Raw genomic sequence first — 23,902 nt, forward strand, 5'->3', positions numbered from 1 at the left:
TCAGAAAACTTCCAATACAATTAGTTTTGGCATTATGTAAATAATCAGCTGTGGAAGTTTTGTGGGGGGGGGATATCTAGTTGAGATGTTTAGCTTATTCACCTGTAATATATCCCTGCAAGCGTATAATAGATATAAGCAGGGTGAAAACAAACAAAAAGCTTCTACAATGCAATATCACTTCTTTTCCAACTCTAGGGTATAGCCTATAACTTGCCAAAATCAAGAGACTTATTCCACTCAGATGATACCGACCAACCCCTCTGCCTCAAGGACTAATAGGCAGAACCTCTAAAGTGGAGTGAGGAAGTGGTCGACATTGAGCTCCATTGATAGTGATTATTCCCACCCCCCTGAGAGACTTTATGAAGGAGAATAGTCTGAAACCCCTGCCTTTATATTCTCCACCCTATGGGATGCCGCTGGAGAACAAATGACATGTGTTTTGGTTATTAGGTGTAGGATAGCCTATTGACATATAGCCTAAGGCATTGCTTTGCAATTTCAACCCGATTTTTTTCAGAGAGCTCTGCTCCGTTCCGCGTGAAATCCACGCGGTACGCCTCTGATCCTCAATTTCGAGTGGCAAATACTAAAGAAAAAGTTTGTCAGATTTATATAGCTACCACAGGCCTACTTCCAGCTCATACTGCAAACTTCATCGGACCGAAAGGATAGCCTACCAAAACTGACTGGGTAGGTAAGTAGGCTATACTTAATTGCATGTTTGAGTAAGCCTATCTTATTCAGTAGCCTACGGTAGGTGTTTTATATCTCACATGTGACATCACCAAATGCTTACAGGCTACAGGCTGCCGCAGCGCCAGAGCGACTTTCGGGGATGCAATGCAAGAACTAGGATAAATCGTGCGTATTCCCCCAAGGACATTTGTATTTGTACAACCATTTGGTTTGACAAATTAGACAGTAGGCATAGGCTACGGTATTTTGATCCATTTGCGCTGCACGAATCGCGTGCAATCGCTCGCCTATCCTCATGTGGACACTTGCGGGTGTTTCATTTAAATGTTCTTGATATAACTCGAGGGCGGTGTTGTCTACTTGGATAAGTGCTTCATATCATTGTGCAACTATGTTAGATATATTCAACACATTCATATTAGATTATTAGACAAAGTGGTCTTTATGCTATTGTTTAAATTCACAGTGTAACCATACAGCGCATTCGGACACGAACGCACACATAGATGGAGTAGGAGTGGGGGCGGGACTTGCGGAGCGTGTTCAGGACTGTGCGGCGCTCATATTTTGTACCAGTATGCGGTACATCTAGTTTTCATAATAATTGTCATAAACAAATTGTCAATGTAAGTTAGCTGCATCTCCTTTATTTAATCTCAGCATTAATTTGTCAGTGTGGGTTAGCATATTCTTTATTGTAGCACTGCTGTATAATTACATTAAATTGGTAGTTGCTTGTCTTGAGTAGTAGGTAGAAGACTAAAAATTAGATGTCACACGTGGAGGTGTGAAATCAACATTATGTTGCATCATGTTGCAATATAGGCAACGGTAACCTTCAAACACTTGTCCCATTTATACTGAAAGCTACAGTATGTCTTTAGAGGTTCAGATCCCATATATAGCATACATTTGCAATTGTGCTATAAAACTGTAGAATGCTTGTGTGATTGTATTATAACTTTTCTCTTCCCAGACCCAGAACATGAATTCCTCTGTCTCTATTTCCTTGGGACCATTATCATTGTTGGTGATGAATGGCTATTCACTGTACATGATAAACAGTTTGGAGACTCCAAAGCTTAATGCCGGTGGTCATCAAATAAAGACTGAAGAAGAGGGACCTCAAAATTCATGTTCACGTGAGTATTTTTGATGCAGGCAAATCAGAAATGCACCAATGTGAGGAATAAAGGGTAAAATAAATACTACTAGTCCAGATATGGACTCGTCACATTACTATGACCTGACCGCCTCAAGCGAAGCTTGGTGAGGTTTAGTCAGTTTTTTTTTTTCTTCTGTATTTTTTTTTCTCTCAGTAATTTTGTGTCAACGATTTCATGGGACACTGAAAGACCGGGCTGCCTAGTTAAAAAAGGAAAAAGCAAAAAAAAGGCCTTGTAATCTCAGGTATCTCTGGCTGACATGGGGGGGGGGGGCATGCAATAAATTAATAGTATGTGTACATTTAGTGACTGTACACCAATCGGCCTGTAGATGGCCAGACAACAACAAACACACACTATGAACACAAGCCGTACACACCTGTTACAAACACAAGCCGTACACACCTGTTACATATACACAAGCCGTACACACCTGTTACAGACACAAGCCGCACACACCTGTTACAGACACAAGCCGCACACCTGTACACAGACACAAGCCGCACACACCTGTTACAAACACAAGCCGCACACACCTGTTACATACACAAGCCGTACACACCTGTTACACACACAAAAGTTGCAAGAGCAGAAGATGGAGACAAATTGACAAGCATGATTTATTTTTGTGGAGAGAATGTGCAGGACTGAGCGGCAGTCATATTTCGTACCATGTGGTACATAGAGATGGAATCAAGTCACGATTTTGTTCAGATTTGACTTGACAAACTTAGCATGTTCCACAGCAACAACAACACTGGGCTACCTGCAGATTCACCTGCCTGTTAATACTCGGACTCAACCTTATGAAATCATTTTAAATTGTGAAAAATTATATCTTTTTACAGGTCATGGCGAAAAGGATTGGCAACACAAAGGAGTTAAAGAAAGACATCTTAATCAGACACAGACATCAATCTTGGAGACTCCAAAGCTTAATGCCGGTGGTCAGCAAATAAAGACTGAAGAAGAGGGACCTCAAAAGTTATGTTCACGTGAGTATTTTTGATGCAAACCCACACACGCACACTCACACACACACACACACACACACACACATACATACATACACACACACACACACACACACACACACACAACACACACACACACACACACACACACACACACACACACACACACACATAAACACACACACACACACACATACACACACACAGTAAACACACCCAGACGCACACACATAAAAAAACACACACATATGCAGGCAAGCAGGCATACACACACACACACACACACACACACACACACACACACACACACACACACACACACACACAAACACAGACACACACACACACACACACACCATTACCCCCACATACACAACACACACACACACACAGAAGCACACATATAGTATACACAAAAACAAACACACACTATGCACATACTCATTTACATACACAAAAGTTGCAAGAGTAGGGGGTGGACTAGAAGATTGAGACAAATTGGCAAGCATGATATATTTTTGGAGAGAATGTGCAGGACGGAGCAGCTGTCATATTTTGTACCGCTTTGCGCTACATTTAGAGTCGAATCAAGTCACAATTTCGTTCAGACCTGACGTGACAAACTTAACATGTTCCACAGCAACAACATCACTGGGCTACCTACAGATTCACCTGCCTATTAATACTCAGACATCGGTCGATGCCGATTGTTTAAAAAAATGTGATTTGTGATTACTACTACAAATGATTTCGCCTTACTTACCTATTTTACTAAGTAATTGACTATTGATTAATTCACTAATTAAGGGCTGAATTCTCTGATTCATGCATAAGTCCTTTTTTACATACTCTGACCAGTTACATACTTTTCAGTTACACAAATTCTCCCATTCACGCTTCTATGACACAGATGCTTTATTAAAACCTTAAGAAATCATTTTAAATTGTGAAAAAATATATGTTTTTACAGGTGATGGCGAAAAGGATTGGCAACGCAAAGGAGTTAAAGAAAGACATCTTAATCAGACACAGAAAATTAGTTCCTCTGTCTATAATCCCTTGGGACAGACTTCCCTGTACATGATACACAACTTGGAGACTCCAAATCTTAATGTCGGTGGTCAGCAAATAAAAGCCGAAAAAGAGGGACCTCAAAATGCATGTTCTCGTGAGTATTTCTTAAATAGGCCTTCAGGCAAATCATAAATAAACCAAATACTGTATACTTAACATCGGTCAGGGTCAGGGTCGGTCAGGTACTCGAGTCAGCATCAAGTCATTGTTTTGATGAGTTCAGGCCTGACTTGACAAACTTAAAAAATACTTTGACTTGGACTTTAAAACCAGACTCTAGACTTGATTAAAACGTTGCCTAGATTACTTGACATAATTCATTGTTGAAACATTACATTTATTTGTCATATGAAAGAAGTGTGCAGCAATTTCCTAATACGGAGAGGACTAGTACAAAACTGTTTTGTGAGTACCGGTACATCTTGACCAAATTCTCCTTTAGATGGCCATGTCAGATAGAGACATAAAAATAAAGTATCTGAGGTATATAATCTGAAGATACAATATGTAACAAAATGATAACACATAAAAACATTGAAAATAAAACAATAACAGATGTTATATCTAAGTGTAAGAGAGGAAACTAGTTAGTGAAATTAATGGTTTAACTTGATTTTTTTACAGGTGATTACGAGAACAATTGGCATCACAGAGGAACTAAAGTAAGACACCTTAAGCTACGGCAAATAAGATTCCCTGAAAGGAAGCCTGATTTAGTGCAGCTGCAGCAACAACCGTTTTTCATTTATCCTTGTCCAAAATGTGGAAAGGGTCACGATAACAAAGAGGAATATCGCGGACGCATGAAGGAAATGCATCCTGTAGAGAAGACGCACTACTGCAAAGATTGTGGCAAAAGTTTTGCCATTGCCGGTGGACTGCGCGACCACCTAAGACTCCACACTGGTGAGAAGCCATTTGAATGCCAAGAGTGTGGAAAGGCCTTTAGCTCTAAAGCAATTCTCTGGAAACATAAAAATTCTCACACCAAGCCCTACTACTGCACAGAGTGTGGAAAGAGTTTTGGAAGTAAGACAACATTTAATACACACAAACGAATACACAGTGGAGAGAAGCCATACAAGTGTTCTCACTGTGAGAAAGGTTTTTCTACCAAAGTTGCTGCTGTAACGCATGAGAGAATACATACAGGAGAGAAGCCATATGGTTGCAAAGTGTGTGGAAAGTCTTATGCTTCATACACAGCATCTTATACACATGAGAGATCCCACAATGTGGACAAACTCTTTCACTGCAAAGAGTGTGGACATAGTTTTTCTGTTGCCGGTAATTTAGAGAGGCACATGCGAATTCACACTGGACAGAGGCCTTTCAAATGTCTTCGCTGTGGACAAAGGTTCAGGCAAAAGGTCCACCTTACAGCACATCAAAAGACACACTCAAAATAAGCCATAAAGCTTTAGGGATGTCAGAGCTATTGATGACAGTGATGTGACACAAATACAAGTACTGTACATTTAAACTCCACTAATATGGCAATGTCAGTAAATAACACAATGTAGTCATTCCTTTTTGTCCATTTCCAATTTTTTCAACCATTTAGCACTAAGGGAGTACCCTCTTCATCAACAACAGAAAAGGTTATGTTTCTGGTTGGGAAAAGACATATTGCGATGCCAGTATTCATGGTAAAATAAATACATTGTGTTGTTTTAATGCAGGATCTTAAACCTCAACAAGGTCAGCAACAAGTCAGCAAGTTGTGTGTGGACCCCAGGAAGAGTAGCTGATGTTTTCTGCATCAGCTAATGGGGATCCAAATAAATCATCATAAATCATAAATCATAAATCCATGCTCTAGTCTAGAGCATGAACTGAGTGAGCACTTGACCCTAGTGCTGCTTATGACTAAAAAAGATTACCTCTGGCAGCATTAGTGCTGACCATCAAAAGATAGACAGATAGCTCCAGACTTTTCTTATCCAAGCACCACCTGTGGGTTAGGTATTTGCTGTCTCGGTATCTCAGGAGGGGTATACGTACTGATGTGTGACTGTTGATCTTCAGTCCGATCCCGGGAACACTCTGGTTTATGTTGTTGGTGTTTTACTGGCAAAAATAAACCATTTTGCATCAAACGCGGCCTGTCTGAAGACTTTGTTTTCAGACTTTGTTTTCAGCACAGTTTTTAACAGTGAATTTTGGTCGCAGTCATGAGCTAAATTTTCTGCTTATCAACTGGCCAGAAGGGATGGATTTCTACTACAACGTTATAGGCCCCAGCCGTGGCGTGACTGGCTGGGGCACCTGCACCATACGCCAGCGACCCAGGTTCGATTCCCGCCCCACGGTTCCTTCCGGATCCGTCCCTGACTCCCTCTCCTACTCTCCTCCTGTCAATCTCCACCGTCCTGTCTCATTAAAGGCATAAAAAGCCCACCCTCCAAAACAAATCTAAGATATTTGTGATTTCTGTTGATGGGAATTATAAGCCAGAGACAGAGGATTTTGCTTCTACTTACTTGCCTGTTTTTCTAAGTAATTGACTATTGATTAATTCACTGTGGGGCAAATTCCCCAAGTAAGTGTGTAAGGGTAAGTAAGTCAAAAAAAGGTGCTCGACCTTAATACAGCCCTTAGAAGTGCTTAGCTGGAAGTGCGTAAATCAGTGGCAGAACAGTTGTTTATAAGAAATGCCCGAATTTTGCCGTAGTCAAGGGCAGAATGTGGGCAGGCTGAATTTTTTTTTACTTACGCACATGGGAGAATTTGCCCCTAAGTTCACCACTAAGTTATGATTTGAGCATATTTCAAGTGAAAATCAAGTGAAAAAGCCCTTTCAGCCTGTATTTATAATGGGTCTATCAATACCTCTGGGATTATTTCCCATTTGAGAGTTAACTGCTTGTCTCAGGAATTTTTTCTTAAATTATTTTATTGTCTTTTAAAATTAAAATAAATCTTTTAAATTTTGTTTTACAGTCTGTTGTCTGTTATTTTTGTAAAGGCCAGTTATAGCCTGTTTTATTTGGACAACCAAATTAACCGGACTCTGCCCTTCATTTTTTCTAGGAGAACCAGCCTGAAAATTTTCCTGTAGTCAAATATTTTATGGTCACAAAATGTTTTACAGTTATTGCGCTTAAAGCCTATTTTACTTTGGGTTTGTGAATCTCTTTTGGATATTTCCCATTTTAGCCCACATTTGTTTTAAAATTAAAAGGAGGAGAAATTATTGGTGTGTTTAATATGTAATAAACAATGTCTCCATTAACTATTGTGTTTTATGAATTGTATGGCCTGTGTGTTTCATGGCTTGGGCTTGAGATGAATAGTGAACATTACACAATGTTGGATCTGGACAAGAAGGGCCTGTATCACTCCATACTGTATGTCTGTGTCTTGGAGCCTGATTGTTATATTAGGTGGACTAAATGGTGGCCCAGTTATCTCAATATAGGTCTAATATGTTAAATACAATATGTACTGTATACTGAATCAAGTGTGCTTTTAAAAGGAATCAGCAGAGGGCAGCATCTTTCTCTTTGCTGCAGAACAAGTTTCTGTGACCACCAAAAAAATGTGTGTGTACTGTATGTTATAATGATATATACTGTATCTATGGATATTCTCATGACTTTTATTGTCTTTATTGTAGAGCTTGCCAGTTCCTCAACTATTGCATTTTACATGTTGAAATGCAATAGTGACAGTGGCATTTGAGTCACAATAATCTATTGCTTCTGAAAATGGTTTCATACCAGGTATTTTTAGCATGGTCTGCATCCTCAGTTGTGAACAGCAAAGGGAGGCAGAGAGTGTAGCTTTTCAGCATAAAAAAGACAAATTCAACAAACAAACAAAGGTATTACTACCTGCCAAATCCAGGATTTTATTCCAACTATGTGGTTACAAACTCCTAAAGAAGAGTTTTCAGGCTCCCCAGGTCAGAAACTTGCAAACATACTTCAGGTGTTTCAAATGAAATGCCATGGATTGTCACATGTAGGGTGAAAATATCTAAAAATGAAAGAAATAGAAATATTTGAATGTGCTGACCATAGATTATGCATCTTCCAAGCCATATGAGCTTTCTTTTTTGCTCCTGTTGCCTACCTGTATAGATTCACAAACTGGCTCATTGGGATCGCTGATGTGTGACAAACGTGTCAGATAGTGCAATAGAGATATGGCTATTTCAGATGGACAGAGAACTGTTGAGGTCACATGCTTTAAATGTGGATAAGGTGTATGTAATAGTCTTATAATCTCAAGCCCCTAAATCCAGACAGGGAATATGCATTGTTTTTAAATTGTCTGTTGTCAGTTCTGTTGCAGGAATTTGATTGACTGTCTGCAGGGCTGGTTACCCAAGCTGAAAGTAAACATATACTATCTGTTCTGATTACAGGCTTTAACTTTTGTTTACATTTGGTCTCAAAAACTCTTCAAATCCTCTTTAGGGTGGTCAAAACCAAATCTTCCCTTATCCAAAGGTCCAACAGAAGGACTGCAATTTCAAAGCAGGTAAAACAGACACATGCAGCCTTGCACAGCAGAACAATAGTGTGGCAAATGGGACCTTACTGTTTCATGGAACACTGGTGCAGGGGTAAGATGGGCGTTACCACAACTTCAGGCACCATAGTTACTAATGAAAACACTAAATGTGGTGATGCCACACTAAACAACATACAGTATGTTTCACTGTGGTAAAAACTGTGTTTGTTTCATCATCTAATGTTTAGAGAATGCTAAGGTTATACAGTGGACCCCTCAGAAACAAATATTCAAGACAATATCAAATGCTCTTTTAACAAAAAACATCCTAATAACATGGTTAACCACACAATCATGAATATCAATTATCTACAACCCCAAAACAGAAAAAGTTTGGACGTTGTGCAAAATGCAAATAAAAACTAAATGTGATAATATACAAGTCTCGTAAACCCATATTTAGCAGCAAAAAGGACACAGACAACATATCTAATGTTAATGAAATAATAAATGAAAATTTGGACTATTTCATGGAAAATATATGTTCATTTTGAATTTGATGCCAGCAACATGTTTCAAAAAAAGTTGGGACGGGAGCATGTTTACCACTGTACTGCTTCACCTCTTCATTTAACAAAATTCTGTAAATGTTTAGGAACTGAGGAGACTATTTGCTAGAGTTTTGAGAATGAAATGTTGTCCCATTACTCCCCAATACACGATTTTAGTTGCTCAACAGTATGCGGTATTCTTAGTCATGTTTTTCATTCCATTATGCACCTAATTTGACAAATCTGGACCGCAGACAGGCCATTTTAGCACATGGACTCTTCCTCTATGGATAAATACGATTTAAATATGTGCAGAATTAATTTTGCCATTGTTTTCCTGAAATATTCAAGGTCTTCCCTGGAATAGATATTGCCTGGATGGCAGTATATGTTGCTCAAAACCTGTATAAATCTTTCAGAATTGATTGTGCTTTGCCAAATGTGCAAGATGCCCATGCTGTAGGCACTAATGCTCCTCCACACCATCATAGATGTTGGGTTTCAAACTAAGCACTAAAACAAGTTGGATAGGTTGGATACATGGATAGGCTCTCTCCTCTTTAGCCCAGATGAGTCCATGATTTCCAAAAATAATGGCAAATTTTGATTGGTCTACCCACAGGACCTTTTCCATGTTACCTCAGTCCATTTTAAACAAGCTCAGGCCAAGATAAGACGGTGGTATTTTCTGTATCGTGTCTCAATACAATTTTGGTTGTTAAAATTTTGGCTGCAGTTTTTGAATTGAGTATCAAACTGTGCACATAGACAATGGTTATCAGAGGTTGTCCTGAGCCCATACAATGACAGGTGTGGAAACATGTCTGGTGTTGATGCAGTGCCATCTGAGGTCCAAAAGACCACCGCCATCCAATGTGTTTTTCAGCTCCTTCCCTTGTTTGCAAAGATTTCTCTGGAATCTCTGAATGTTTTAATAATATTATGTCCTGTAGATGATGAACTCCCCAAATACTTCACAAGTTCATCTTAAGAAGCATTAAAATGACATTGTTTCATCATTTGTGTACACAGGTTTACACAGAGTGATGAATACCCCTACATCTTTACTTCTAAGAGACCCTGCCTCTCTGGGATGCTCTTTTTCATACCCAATCATGTTGCCAGTTACCCTAATTAGTTGTGAAACATTCCTCCTTTTGTTTTCTTTATCATTACACACCTTTCCCAGCATTTTGTTATCCCTGCCCCAACTTTTTTCGAAACATGTTGGTGTCAAATTCAAAATTAACATATATTTTCCATAAAATAGTCAAATTTGTAATTTTCAACATTTGATATGCTGTCTGTGTCCTTTTTGCAAGTAACTATGAGTTTAAGAGATTCGCAGATTATTACATTCTGTTTTTATTCACATTTTACACAACGTCCCAACTTTTTCTGTTTTGGGGTTGTAACATATTTACATTTACTGGTTGTCTTGTTTCAAGAGAGGCTTGGAGGTTGTAACAAAAGCCAGTTTTTCAGGTAAAGTCAAAGGTTTGATTTTTTGTGTGTCTCAATCCATGCCTTGCCCAACCAATATACGAATTACATAGTCAATAAATCTTTAGCTTCATTTGTTTCTTTGTTCACCTTTCCCCTCTTGTGTTTACCCCATCTCTGCTATCTCACGTTCATCCATGACAAATGTGAATAATATGTAAAAATGTGAAAAGCACCACTTTGAGAAATCATGAAATGAAGTGCTTAGGTGGTGCCTTTACCACAGTTGCTACACCACACACCAGCGGTGTGGCCTTTTGTTTGTGGTGCGCTATTGTCAGGGGCTGACGTGAGGAGAGGGAGGGACAGCGAAAGAGATTGATTTAGCTGGTGAGGTCACGAGCCGTGCTACTGAGACAATAGCAGTAAAGTTGTGGGGGGAGACACAATTAATAAATGGCAAGCCCCTTTGAGACCGTCGTATGTGGAGCAGCCAATGACAAAGTCTGCCCTCTTCTCCGAACAAGTGGTTAGGGGTGAACATGTTTCATTACATGGGTTATTATTTGTGTGTGTGTGTGTGTGTATGTGTGTGTGTTTGTATGCATGTGTGTGTGGGTTTGCATGTGTGTGTATGCACATGTTTGTGTGCCTAGTACCACGTATGTGTACTTATCTTTGAGCATTACTATGTATGTCACATGATCTGTGTGTGTGTGTGTGTGTGTGTGTGTGTGTGTGGGTGTGTGTGTGTGTGCGCGCGTCTGCCTGTATGTTGGGGGCAGGGTTACATCTGTCACTCTCCCCTCCCAGGAGTCTTATTATTGGTTTGAGGTGGTTACCGTGGCTACGGACAGGACAGGACAGCGGAGTTTTAATCAGGTTCAAATGCAGTGGTGGTTGGTGACCTCTGGTATAGTCTAAATCCACCATAGAAGTGTGATCCTTCTTACAAGGTACTATGACTACCCAAACAAAACAAAAGACACATATTTTCAACCTTCTGTGAGCCCTATATATATATTTATTTCACAAATGCTTACTGTATGCTGACTGTTGAGCATGGTAAGATTTCTTTATGGTGCTGAATGTGTTATGAATAAATAAGGGTCTTAGAGGTTGAGAGAGAGGGGGCGCAGACATTGAGAGAAAGGGAGAGAGAGGGCCCCTCCTGTACAGATGTTCTCCAAGACTTCAAAGCCTTTGAGCATGTTTGAAGTGAAACACCTGACTGTCTTAGTGAGCTCTTTTTTGAACACTTACTCCCTTACACCTGGCCAAAAACCCATCTCCTCAGGAATAACAGCTATTATAATAGTAATAATAATATAATATTGATGACTGCTCATCAATTGGGGCATCTGTGGCCTACTGATGATGAAATGTGGGTGGGGGGAGTGATTAAAACAGCTCTCCCATATCCACATTAATGGATGAGGTGCTCTTGAGCAAGGCACCTAACCCCCAACCACTCCCCGTGCGCCGGATTAAGGGCTGCCCACTGCTCCGGATGTGTAGGTCCTAGTGTGTGTGGGCACCCAGCTCACTGCTCCAAGTGTGTGTGTATGGATGTGTACGCATTACACCTGGATGGGCAAAATGTAGAGAACAAATGTCCTCACAGGACAACCCCCTTCCCTCCTCCATGGCTCACTCGGGGGCTGACCCCTGCATTAGCAAGAGCTCCTCAACTGGGAACCACAAGGAATTGAGACTTGCCTCATTTGGCAACCAAGTCTAATTCATGGTCAGTTGAGGAGACAGTGGTCCAGGTTACTGTCACAATGTGAGGCAAGGCCCTGAAAGGTCCATGCTAATTGAGAGCATGCTGCAGCAATGTGTAGGCAGACAGATCTTTGTGGAAGGCGTTAGGCACAAGCCTGTCAGCTGCTGCAGGGGTGAGGTGAAGGAGAGCCTGCGTGCCTGCGTTTTGCCATTAACAACCTCATCCTCTCCACATTCATGAGAAGAACCCAAAATGTAACACTATAGTATAGTACTTGTTTGTAGGCTATACACAGTAAAATGTGTGCTTGTTTTTTTTTTTTTTTCTTGTATAGAGAGAGAAAGAGTAACATATGACTACCTGGACACACCTGCTGACGTTTGGTAATCAGCTCCCAGAGCAATGGTTCTCAAGGTGAGTGCTGTGAAACGCTGCATCTGTGACAATCTAGGAAAATATGATAATAGATGAAGTGAACGCTAGTTACAGTGTTTATTGTAAAACTATTGTAGACAATCTGATATACCAATACAAAAGGTATCACAAGAAAAAACCCTGAAAGAAGTGTGGAAAGAACATTAGAAAGTAAAAGGTAGACGATGAGGCATATTGGTGATCCCCAGCCCCGCCCGGCACGGCCCGGACCGTGCATCAGCCCAACTTCTGTTCTGCGGATCTCAAACCGTGTTGCTCCTCTGCGCAGGCGTCAGGACAGACGCTGCTTTGTCGAATGTTGCGTCAATCAGTGTACTGTGTTTGGAGCATCGGTGAGCATTCGCCTCGACAGTGCTGATGCGAGCAAGGCTAGCTCTCCCTGCTCCCTAGCACCGACGCAGGCAAAGAGAGGCTACGCACGTTAGCTCCACACAATGCCAATTGTATCTAATAGCGTCTTATAGCGAAGGAGAACAGGGCGACGCGGTGTGAAAGAACTACCTAACTCAAATCGAACGAGCGAAACACCAACCTGATCGGGCTGGAGAGGATAGGGCACTGCTGCTGTCGGTGCAAAAAAGACACAGTAACCTATTTAACGCCTTCGTGAACCTCGGCGTAAACCTTAAGCAAACATGTCAACATCGGCAAGGGAAGGTAGCGCCCAACATGCCAATTACGTGGGACCCTATCGCTTGGAAAAGACCCTAGGAAAAGGGCAGACAGGTAGGTCCTTCTCTTCGTTTTTTGTAGGCATTTACAGTGCCAGGATGCTGTTCTCCTCGCGCTGGGATGCGGATGCGCTGGTGCGCTCTATCTGGCAACAGTACCATATGAAACACTCAGGTCGTAGCCGTAGGGCTGAATGTGCGATTTTTGGCAGGTCGTTCATGGTTCAGCGACTCAGTGAATGCACATAATTAAAATGTGCTCCACACGATTTGTGGTCGTGACCACTGGCAGGATGTTTGCTCTTTGAAATTTAAACTTGGACACATTAGCTATGTTAGGAGGCTCGTTATCAATGCATCAAGCAAAGTAGTGCAACTGTCAGCTTGCTTGGCTTTCGTCTGAATGAGACATAATGCCGTTAATCCCTATTTACCAGACAACGGGACGTGTTCCCTACCAGTACGGGCTGCACAGCCGACCATGTTCTGACAAAACAGTGTTAGAAACCAGTCCATTAACGCATTAGGGAACCGTCCAAATCATACGTAACTTGGTACCGATATCAGTGGTCTTGTACTGAAGCGTCTCAATTTGGGATCACGTTTGTAATACGTGTTATCGGGGAATTTTTGTTTTTTTGGTGCACTGATTTGACACAGGCCACGACTTGAGCAGGCTAAAACACTGAAATGAAGTTTTAATGTGTGGACATGGACATGGCTTGCGGCATATGATGAATTCCGTGATGCTGTATATGAACTGTAGAAGCCCTCCCTTCTGTCGCTCTCTGACAGTGGGGTGACGTTCTGACGCCGTGAGAAAGGGGGCTTTCTCTCTGACTTCTCTAGTTGTCCATCTGTTTTCGCCAGCAACCACAATATGCGGTGGTACCATCTCTGTCCAACCCAGCTGGCGAGGCCTAGGATAAACCCACACATGTAATCGATTTTATTGCGTGGATGTGTTTGGTTTAGTAAATAGAATCTAATAGAATGCACACAACTGAGTTGGTGGTTATTGCTGCAAGTTGAGATTGTGTGAACACCTTGTTCTGTAGGCTTTTCACGGGCCACTGAAGGACAGCGTACATGACGTTACAGCCTAGCCAACTACGAATTAATCGGATCTCTCCAAGGAACACTAGGTTATACAGAGTTTGAGATTTAATTAAAGACTAAACTAGAATCATTGTGATTTTTTTTAAATCACTACATTTCTTTCTAACAGTAAAACCGTATTACATGTGAAATAGATACAGTATAGCGCTGTCTACATTCTTGTGTTGTTGGCCACTGGTACTGATTGCTGCTTCTCTGTTGTTGCTGAGGAAAGCCCATATGTCACAAAAGGAGTATGAAGGGAAGGGGGGAGGGGAGAGAGGGATAATAGTTTGAAAGAGGGGGTGCAGTACTGGCAGGGCCTGTGAATGGAGCACTAGGGGAAGCCTTGGAACGGATGTAGGCCTCCTTTAATCCAGTGATATTTGCCTGTCTCTGAAACATGTCAAGCAGGTATACACCAGCCAGCCATGGTTAGCTGGCCTGGGCTACACACCTGCATTTTTAAACAGGGTATCTGGAGACAGGATCCTCTAAATCAAGCCAGGTTAGGTGACAAATTACACAACAGCAATGAGGGTAATGGGCCCAGATATAGAAGCAGTGAATTAAATACATTTAATTTTCAGAGGCAAAAGCAAATCTGTGATTGGTATATTTGTGTTTATGCCAACCAGCTCATTCCATTCAGAGTATAACACACTTCAGAGAGGTTAAGGCGCACAAACGTACCTGATGCTAGACCTAATGATTACACTCAAATTCCTGAATTGGATAGAGTCTCTGATGAAAATAATGTAAAGACTAAAGGTACATTTTCAGACAAATGAGCATAAATGCTGCTTAGATACTGGAGGAAAGCAGTTTGGATGACAATGATCTGGTGACCGAGGCACACATGTGTATCTCTCCATTGTGGTGGTCAGTGACAAGGAATGTGTTATGTCTAACTGCCCTTAACATAACTGTGTAACTGTGATGGTATTATCTGCAGTTTTGACACCCAACTCTAGCAGTGATCTAATTTTCTTACTATGTTCCTCAGAAGCCTAGTAAAAATAAATGAATGAACAGACCCATTCACATACTGGGCTATATATTGTTTAGATTCTTGCTTTTATTTCTGTTTGCTCTTCTCTGTTTCTGTCTGTGTAAAGCACATTGAATTACCTTGGTGTATGAATTGCACTGTATAAATAAAATTGAATTGCCTTGCCTATTGCTAGCCTAGAAATCTAGACGCACCCTAGCGGCAGCAAATTACATTTGCTTCCAGGGCTAGTCTAGCAACTCTCCGTTGGCTTGTGAGCTCGAAAAATTAAACTTCTATCAGGCCAATCAAATCGTGTATAGAGTCGTTAGGCGGGCTTAACATAATGATTGATGGCAGAGTTGCAACGGTTTGGCTTGAATTCCCTGCTACTTGAAAACAAATAAGATGGATGTTGCTGCTGGCAAACAGTGTGACACGAGTTAAGCTTTTATTAAGTAGGCAAACGTTTGAACTAGCCAACTAGCTCCGCTGGTGGGAAACGCATGGGACTCATAGCGCTGCCACTGTCCTATTGCGTGCAGAGGGAATTTGAAAGACAACCGATCCCGCCCCTCGGACTGAGCACTGCGAAAAATCATTGATCCATTCATTTTTTCTATTAGTCTGACATCTCCCAGGTTGCCAGATTGTGTATGAAATACACCCTACACATACACAATCACTTACTTTTAATTTCAACCGTTTTGTCATAGGTTTAAAACCTGGCAACCCAAAACCCAAATAAGGCAGCGGGTGCTGACTGGGCAGTGCGCAGCCTGAATCTCGTAAGCAAGCAGGCTAGTTGAATGGCCTACTCCAGAACTAGCTGTTGTGAAATTGTTGGGAATTTAATTGATTAACACATCACATAAACTGTTATTGAGTGTTGTTGATACACTGAACTTGTGTCCTCGGAACCAAATCAGACAGCAAGCAGCTTTGGAGTTTTGGAAGTAGGCTGCAGACAGGCAGCTGGTGGATACATAACTGGCATGCATAAGGTAATGGTAAGGTAAAAGCAACGACCGAAATGCAGTGTTGAAACACGTGTATGAAACATGTTAAATATGCAAACACTGATCCCGTACAAACACTGACGCCCCTCCCCCCTGAAAAAAAATCTCCCGTTTTTGGAAAGCTAAATGTTGACAGGTATGGCCCAGACCCTACATTTTAATGTGGGTCTGGCTCGTCAGGCTAGCCTATTGCTGTAATGCAGTATAAAATTACCTGTTTGATTTGTCCTGGAAGTCCAACTGAAATCTCTTTGGAAGCAACTGGTCAGTACTACTAGGGCAAAGCCATGTTGATCACAAATTCACAAAAAGAACTCAACTCCCTGCTCTACAAGATATCTATTCCAGAAGAGTACTCCTAAGAGCCCAAAAGTTTCTTAAGGACTCTTCTCGTCCTAACAATGGATTATTCCTACCGCTGAAATCAAGAAGACGCCTATGTAGTCACAAAGCCAGAACTGAGAGACTCAGGAGAAGTTTTTAATCCCCAGGTCATCCGAACTCTGATCTCAGACTATACTGACTTTGCACACATTCACTCCTCAGCACTCTCAAACATCTCCCAACTCTGAACTCACACTATACTGACTTTGCACTCATTCACTCCTCAGCACTCATGACCCCCACACACACACACACCTACTTGACTTTTAGCATTTTTACATCCCTCTCCCTATGCTACAGACCTTTTATTTATTTTCTTATTTCATCACAAGTCAACACACACACACACACATATCTGACTTTCTCCAACTTTTGCACATCTCCATAGAACTTTTTATTTATTATTTTTACTCCATCTATCTACCCATGTTCTTGATTGCCTAGCCTTTCTCCCCCTCTGCGTCATCTGAGGGGTTTCGTGTGCTTCCCAACAATTGGGACGTCTTTGACTTGTGCAAATTTGCACGGAGGAGCATACCACTTGCTTAACACGTGGCTGAGTGCAGGACATAATTAGTTTGTAGTGTAAGATTTGTAATAATAAATAATAAATAGAATAATAATAAAGTAATAATAATAAAACTGCTCTTTACCCAGCAGAGTTTCTGAAACGTATGCTGCTGTCTTTCCTAACTCTCTGACCTCTTGCAAACACGGCATATGGAAGCTAAATTGCAACCTCTTTATCTCTCTCTCTCCTCAGTGCACACCATGCATGGCTGGACCTCACCTCTCATTCCTCATTTTTCAGTCTGTGTCTCTCTCTTTCTGACTTCTCACACACTCCCTCTCCTTTCCGTATCCCTTTCTCCACTCATTTTTCATCTTTCGTTTTCTCCTTCTCCTGATCTCCCTCTCTCCCTCCTGGTCCCTCTAGCGTGTCAGTCTTAAGCTTTATCGCAGCAGCTGCAGCGCTAGTTAAACTGCATCACAGAGGACTGCACCACTGCATAGCCTGCCATTAGATCTCTCTCTCTCTCTCTCTCTCTCTCTCTCTCTGAGGTTATAGAGAAAATTAAAGGATGAAAGAAAGAAAGAAAGAAAAAAGAGAGAGAGAAAGACAGCAGCATACATTTCAGAAACTCTGCTGGGCAAAGAGCTGTTTTATTATTATTGTTTTATTATATACTAAATGGCCCAGTATCCATAATCACTCCACTTTTCTCTCTTTCTCTCTTTCTTTTTTCTTTCTTTCATCCTTTATTTTTCTCTATAACCTCCTCCTTCGCCGTCTTACTCGTATATTCAAATATACTAAATGGCCCAGTATTCATAATCACTCCAGTCATAACAAGGTTCATCATTGGTAGATGTAGACATAGTGTGTAAGTGCTTTACAGTAATTTGATTGCCTCTGGTTGTGGTTGGATTCACTGGCACAACGTGAGCCTATTAGCTGCAGTGGCTAGCCTGAATGCCTGCTGATATATACTGATCTACTGACTGAATGCCCAGCCTATCAATATAACTGTAACAGAACGTCAATAAGACAAACTGGTAACTGGCTAGCTGGCACGCTCTCCCGTTCACTTGCATCCTCACTGGATGTCCACCCAAATTCATGCAAATCAGTGGAAGTGAATGAGGGCATGTGTGCAAGCTAATTAGTCACTGCCAATCCAGTTGTTTTTAGGTCAGTGCCAACAGTGGCCTCTGTATTGGGGGGTGGCTGCTTTGGGAATATCTGCGTCCAGCCAGGGTGTAGGGTTGTAAGTTGAACTTTAGTGTCTTTTTAGATGAAGATGATATTTAGCCAGGCATGGCACAAACATACAGCTGTTTATGTCTGAAACCATACAACAGGACCTGTTGGTGTCAAATTATAATGTTATATACTAAGTCACCAAGTTAGTGGTATGGTGTTGTATTGCAGTTGGATACAGTATATTTGGGCCTGAATTTGACAGAGTAACTTTGTTGTCCGTAGGTGTTACATCTGAGTGCTGTGCGTGCGTGCGTGCGTGCGTGCGTGTTTCTTCTGAGGGGTTTAAGCCTCTTGTTCTCAGAGCTGTCCCATTCGGCTGCTGGCTCTCATTTAGTAAAAATGCTGGGAAGCAGCGGATGGTTGTCATGGTTTCATACCCCCCACCACCTCTCTGTCTCTCTCTCTCTCTTTCTCTCTGTCTTTCTCTCTGTCTTTCACTCACTCTCTCTCTCACACACTTACACACAATAGGCATGCCTTGCAGGCAACAGATCACAGGCAGACAGCAGCAGTTCGATCCCACACCCCCTTTCCCTTCTCCCCAATGCGCGCACACACACACACACACACACACACACACACACACACACACACACACACACACACACACACAGACACACACACAGACACACATACACACACAGAGGCAACGGCAGACAGAGAGACACATACACACAAAAGAGCCCTTTCTTACATGAAGGTCTCAGTGGGTCTGAGTGGGGAACGACTTACCCTGCTGGGATATACATGTATATATCAGTGCATGTACTCCTACCTGCTGCAAGTTTTATGTAAGCTAATCTGTTAATGTCAGCGACTTGCGGCGTGCCAGAGAAGTGCCATGGAAAAGAAAAAAAGTTTTCTGGGGAGCTTTTGCTCTTGATGTCATTTCCTTAAGCCTAACACAAGTTTCATCATGCTAATAAACCAACTAAGTTTGTGCGTAAATGCGTGAGAAAAGAAGAGAGGATGGAAGATAGACAGAGAGAGAGAGAAAGAGGGGGAGAGAGAGAAAGAAAGATAAAGAGAGAGTAAGAGAGAGAGAGTGTGTTATCCCAGAGGGTACTGTGTGTCTGTGGTAACATGACTGTGCGACTCTGGTTGTATTGTCGCTATGATGCAATTTGAAGAAAGCATTTAGATGATGAGACTAGTCGTTTCATCCAGCTGTAATGTAAAGTAAGCATCTGTGCATGTGTGTGTATGTGTGGAGTTATAGCCCAAATGATTATTTGACACCCATTTAGTTTTTAAAATGACCTCTGATTCTGTTCGATGAGCAAATACATCACACATCACGCACACACGTTTAAACACACATGGCCAGATGTACGTATTGGCGAAAGTAGCGATTTCAGCACCATGGCCAACCCACAGAAACCGCATGCTGTGACTTCAGTTTACGTTGTATTTATCAAACCTGTAGTTCATTGGGTAATCAGCGCTTTTCTTCACCCACCTACCGCAATTTGCGATTGTTTACAACTGAACGGCATACTTCAATCACAAGCGCAGTCAAAATTAACTGATGACAACATTAAAAGGAACAAAACGTTTAGCGATCATGAAATAATACAATAGATGATAAGATGATAACAAGCACGAAGGTAATAAAGAGCAGTAGTTCTACTCAAACTAGCAAGTAGGAAAGTTTAAGTGGATGACGTGAAAATGAAAGTAAGACATTCGAAAGGCCAACGAAAGTTAAGGTTGCTTTTGATACAGTACAAAGACGCAAAACTGGTGCTCTAATTAGCTATTCTGTTGTCTTTGAAAGTTTCTCTTCTATGTTGTCTTTGAAAGTTTCTCTTTCTATCGACGCATTTAACCACAATTTGGATTAACACCTGCTTTTACAAGGCAGAAATATTTCACGGGCATGGGCAGTTTTCATACATATAGGGTAATAACAAATGGGGATATTTTACACTTCTCCTCCTATCTAAAATTTCCCTCGGGGTGAATAACCTGTTTGCACATACCTCACCATGTTTTTACGTGTACGTTGCGAAACAAATTTGCCTGAAGTGGGCGCAAAAGTATTACTGCATCTGGCCCACAGAGTTTATACTTTCATCTACAAACACACTTATAAACACACACACACACACACACACACACACACACACACACACACACACACACACAAAACATGCCATTTGTGATGTACAAACAGCCACATCCATCCAAAAGCTATGGCGGCACTGTAAGGTATAGGTTGGGTTTTGAGCTGACTGGTGACCGGTCTGGGTGGGTGCTGGGTTGGGTTTTGAGCTGACTGGTGACAGGTCTGGGTGGGTGCTGGGTTGGGTTTTGAGCTGACTGGTGACCGGTCTGGGTGGGTGCTGGGTTGGGTTTTGAGCTGACTGGTGACCGGTCTGGGTGGGTGCTGGGTTGGGTTTTGAGCTGACTGGTGACAGGTCTGGGTGGGTGCTGGGTTGGGTTTTGAGCTGACTGGTGACCGGTCTGGGTGGGTGCTGGGTTGGGTTTTGAGCTGACTGGTGACCGGTCTGGGTGGGTGCTGGGTTGGGTTTTGAGCTGACTGGTGACCGGTGTAATCTGACATGCAACTGCTAGAGCATTAAACCATGGAATAAGGGGGGAGGTGGGTGGCCGTGTGTGAGAGTGTTGTGGCAGGTTGTCTGTGTGTGTGTGTGTGTGTGTGTGTGTGTGTGTGTGTGTGTGTGTGTGTGTGTGTGTGCTGGGGGGTTGTAAGACCCCAGATGGTTGAGCTCTTTGTGTCCATCTCTGATCTGCGATGCCTGGTGCCCTCCTTACGGCGTGTGTGTGTGTGTGTGTGTTTCTGTGTTTCTGTTTGCGTGTGCTCATAAGCTGTCTGGAGAGCTATTTATCATGCAGAGTCTAAAAGAATACACAAATAAATTGCAGGGCTGTGACTGTGTTTGGTTGATTTCGCTCTCGTATTTTGAGCTATTGCTTTGTTAGTGTTGCCTGTCATATAAAGCGTGAATTGTCTGGCTAGTCTTGGTTCTTAGTTCAGACATTGCCTTGAGGCACCCGGACCAACAGAGGTTTTCACACCGGCTCCGCTTGCCTGCAAGTAAGTCACCAGTCGGCGGGGCTTCCTGCTAGAGCAAGCTGGCTCTCGTTTCCATGGCAACCCCATGGATTTCTTACTGCCATTTCCACAGATCAGGCTCTCTGTGTGTGTATGTATGTAGATGTGTTGGTCTGTCTATGGTGGGGTGTGTGAGTTTGTGTGATTCTTCCACTCAGTTAATTTATTTTCATCAAGCCTTTCAACATTCAGTCATCTCCTAAGAAGAGGATGAAGAAGATGTTTGGCCTTTAGAAGATTCTCCTCGGAGCTGCTGAAACAGCTGCAAAAAAAAAAAACTCACCACTTTTTAAAAAAGAGGAATATTCCCTTTTAGTTGATTTCAGTTTTTAAGCCCTACAAAGACTGTGTTTATAATCATCACCCACATCCAGCAAGGAAAAAATCGGTTGGGCTTAATTTTCTCTATTTCCCCCTCCCCGTTTGTCTTGATGTACTGGGACACCCTGGAGAACGAGAGCGTGATTGTTATTTTAGAGCTGTGCTTGTTAGCCCTGGGCGTTAGCTCGTTAGGGCTGCATCCCACTGCCTGTGTGCTGGGTGCTAATATCAGCCTTAATTACTCCTACAGACGATTCAAGTGCATTACTTGTGAATGTGTGTGTGTCTGTGTGTGTGTGTGTGTGTGTGTGTGTGTGTGTGTGTGTGTGTGTGTGTGTGTGTGTGTGTGTGTGTGTGTGTGTGTGTGTGTGTGTGGGGGGATATTACCATTGGTTGGTCATCCACTTCTGGTTTTGTAGAGGTAGACAAAAAAACTTAATGTACATATGGACATGTAAACATACTTTAATGGCCATGAAATATGGGAATATGGACACTCTTCATGGCTTGGTTAAGTAAATGACCTAAAAGTAAAGACCCCAGTGAACTGAACATCCAGATGACATTTTTTGCCTGTTGCTCCTCTCTGGGAAAATGAGAAGGAATCCAGTTTTGCCCAGAGCATGATTCCAACCTCAAGTATCTCTCCTGTCTCCCTCAAAAGGTGTTACACTCGTCTTTTCTCTTCAGCATCTGGCTGTGTGGGTCTTTTGTGAAGTGATGTCCTCAGACACATCTTGTAAGAGTCACTGGGTTAGACGTAATCTCCCGAGAACAAGAGAGGCTGCAGACAGTTTTTGTTGGTTGCCCAGGTGCATGGTCAAATTGAATAAGTGAGGCGTAATGATCTCGGTGTTGAGGCTCAATTGGATTTCCGAGGAGGTATCAGGTCAGTGCATTAGCTCGTTTGAGTTGACTCATAGGCTGTAAGTAAGACTCAGCCTTCAGTTTCTAAGCCGCCGCAGAGCGTGTTAGCTGTTGTGACCACAGTCTTCTGTGCTTGGCTGTGCACAGTGCGGTTATAAGACAGAGGCAGACAGAGCAACTCTCTGTGTGTGTGTGTGTGTGTGTGTGTGTGTGTGTGTGTGTGTTTATGTTTATGCATGTCTGTCCATGTCTTTTCTGAAAGGGACTGCTGAGTTGCCTTTGGCTGTTAAAGTGTGAGATCTTCTCTCAGTATGTCAGGGCCTCTAACACCCACAGATGGTGTGTATGTAATTGTGTGTGTGTGTGTGTGTGTGTGTGTGTGTGTGTGTGTTGCCTGTGGTCTCGTCCAATGGAGTGGCATAATCAGATTAGGGAAGTGTGAGGGGGAAAAGCTGACATTACTTCCACTTGGGATGATACTGTGACAGGTACCGTGTGTGTATCTGTGTGTGCATGAGCGCATGCATGGGTGTGTACGCGAGTACGCACCCATAAGAGAAGTTTATAGGAAAGGTGTTCTCACTTTTCATGTATTAGTAGCAGCAGGTGCTGCCAAAGGCATTTGTGTGTGTGTGTGTGTGTGTGTGTGTGTGTGTGTGTGTGTGTGTGTGTGTGTGTGTGTGTGTGTGTGTGTGTGTGTGTGTGTGTGTGTGTGTGTGTGTGTGTGTGTGTGTGTGTGTGTGTGTGTGTGTGTGTTCATGAGTTTATTTTAAATGCCTGCAGTACTGTGTTGTATCAAAATGGAGGGATATTACAGTGCTACCTTAGAGTTGTCTTTGAAAGCTACCGATGGCATTTTGTTCATGAACATGTTTAACCACTGACTGTCATCATTCTCCAGGTAGACACATCTCCTTGTTTTTTTGTGCATGATGCACCTGGCTAATGATATAATACATGTATAAGCTCTACTGCAAAGATTCTCCCAGACTGCTTTAGGCAAGGTGCTATAATATATGTTACATGCATCAGACATCATGTTAGGATGTATGGCAAACTTGTAGTCATGACAGCATGGCAACAACATCTCAAGCACCAGGGCAAGGGTGTGTGGCATGTTTCTGATATGGTCATCGGAGGGAGTATGTCTTGAATTAGTCTAATTGCTGCAAAGC

The 23,902-nt window shown here is 42.2% G+C and overlaps 2 protein-coding genes across 3 annotated transcripts in view; both read left to right on the top strand.

Annotated features, from left to right (window-relative positions):
- Positions 1-84: 84 nt before the first annotated feature.
- Positions 85-6,709, top strand: LOC125307305 (zinc finger protein 501-like). Of its 2 annotated transcripts, XM_048263210.1 has the most exons (6): positions 85-696; positions 805-867; positions 1,679-1,844; positions 2,717-2,863; positions 3,813-4,010; positions 4,541-6,709. In XM_048263210.1, the coding sequence occupies exons 3-6, from the start codon at positions 1,688-1,690 to the stop codon at positions 5,323-5,325; spliced, it is 1,287 nt and encodes a 428-aa protein (XP_048119167.1). In that variant the 5' UTR covers positions 85-696; positions 805-867; positions 1,679-1,687; the 3' UTR covers positions 5,326-6,709. The 2 variants fall into 2 exon arrangements, with proteins under 2 accessions (XP_048119167.1, XP_048119168.1); XM_048263211.1 differs by lacking the exons at positions 85-696; positions 805-867 and having other exon boundaries at positions 950-1,844.
- A 6,104-nt stretch (positions 6,710-12,813) lies between these two features.
- The window catches only part of LOC125307151 (serine/threonine-protein kinase BRSK2-like), an 89,977-nt gene continuing 78,888 nt past the window's right edge, over positions 12,814-23,902 (top strand). Inside the window, 1 exon segment of the mRNA XM_048262980.1 lies at positions 12,814-13,258. Within this exon segment, the coding sequence (XP_048118937.1) occupies positions 13,168-13,258 (91 nt within the window). The 5' untranslated portion in view covers positions 12,814-13,167.

Source organism: Alosa alosa, chromosome 14 (genome assembly GCF_017589495.1).
Source record: "Alosa alosa isolate M-15738 ecotype Scorff River chromosome 14, AALO_Geno_1.1, whole genome shotgun sequence".
NCBI lineage: Eukaryota > Metazoa > Chordata > Actinopteri > Clupeiformes > Clupeidae > Alosa > Alosa alosa.

Coding starts and splice junctions, on each gene's coding strand:
- LOC125307305 (XM_048263210.1), top strand. CDS start 1,688: ATGAATTCCTCTGTCTCTATTTCCTTGGGACCATTATCATTGTTGGTG. Junction 1,845..2,716: donor ACCTCAAAATTCATGTTCAC/GTGAGTATTTTT, acceptor ATCTTTTTACAG/GTCATGGCGAAAAGGATTGG. Junction 2,864..3,812: donor ACCTCAAAAGTTATGTTCAC/GTGAGTATTTTT, acceptor ATGTTTTTACAG/GTGATGGCGAAAAGGATTGG.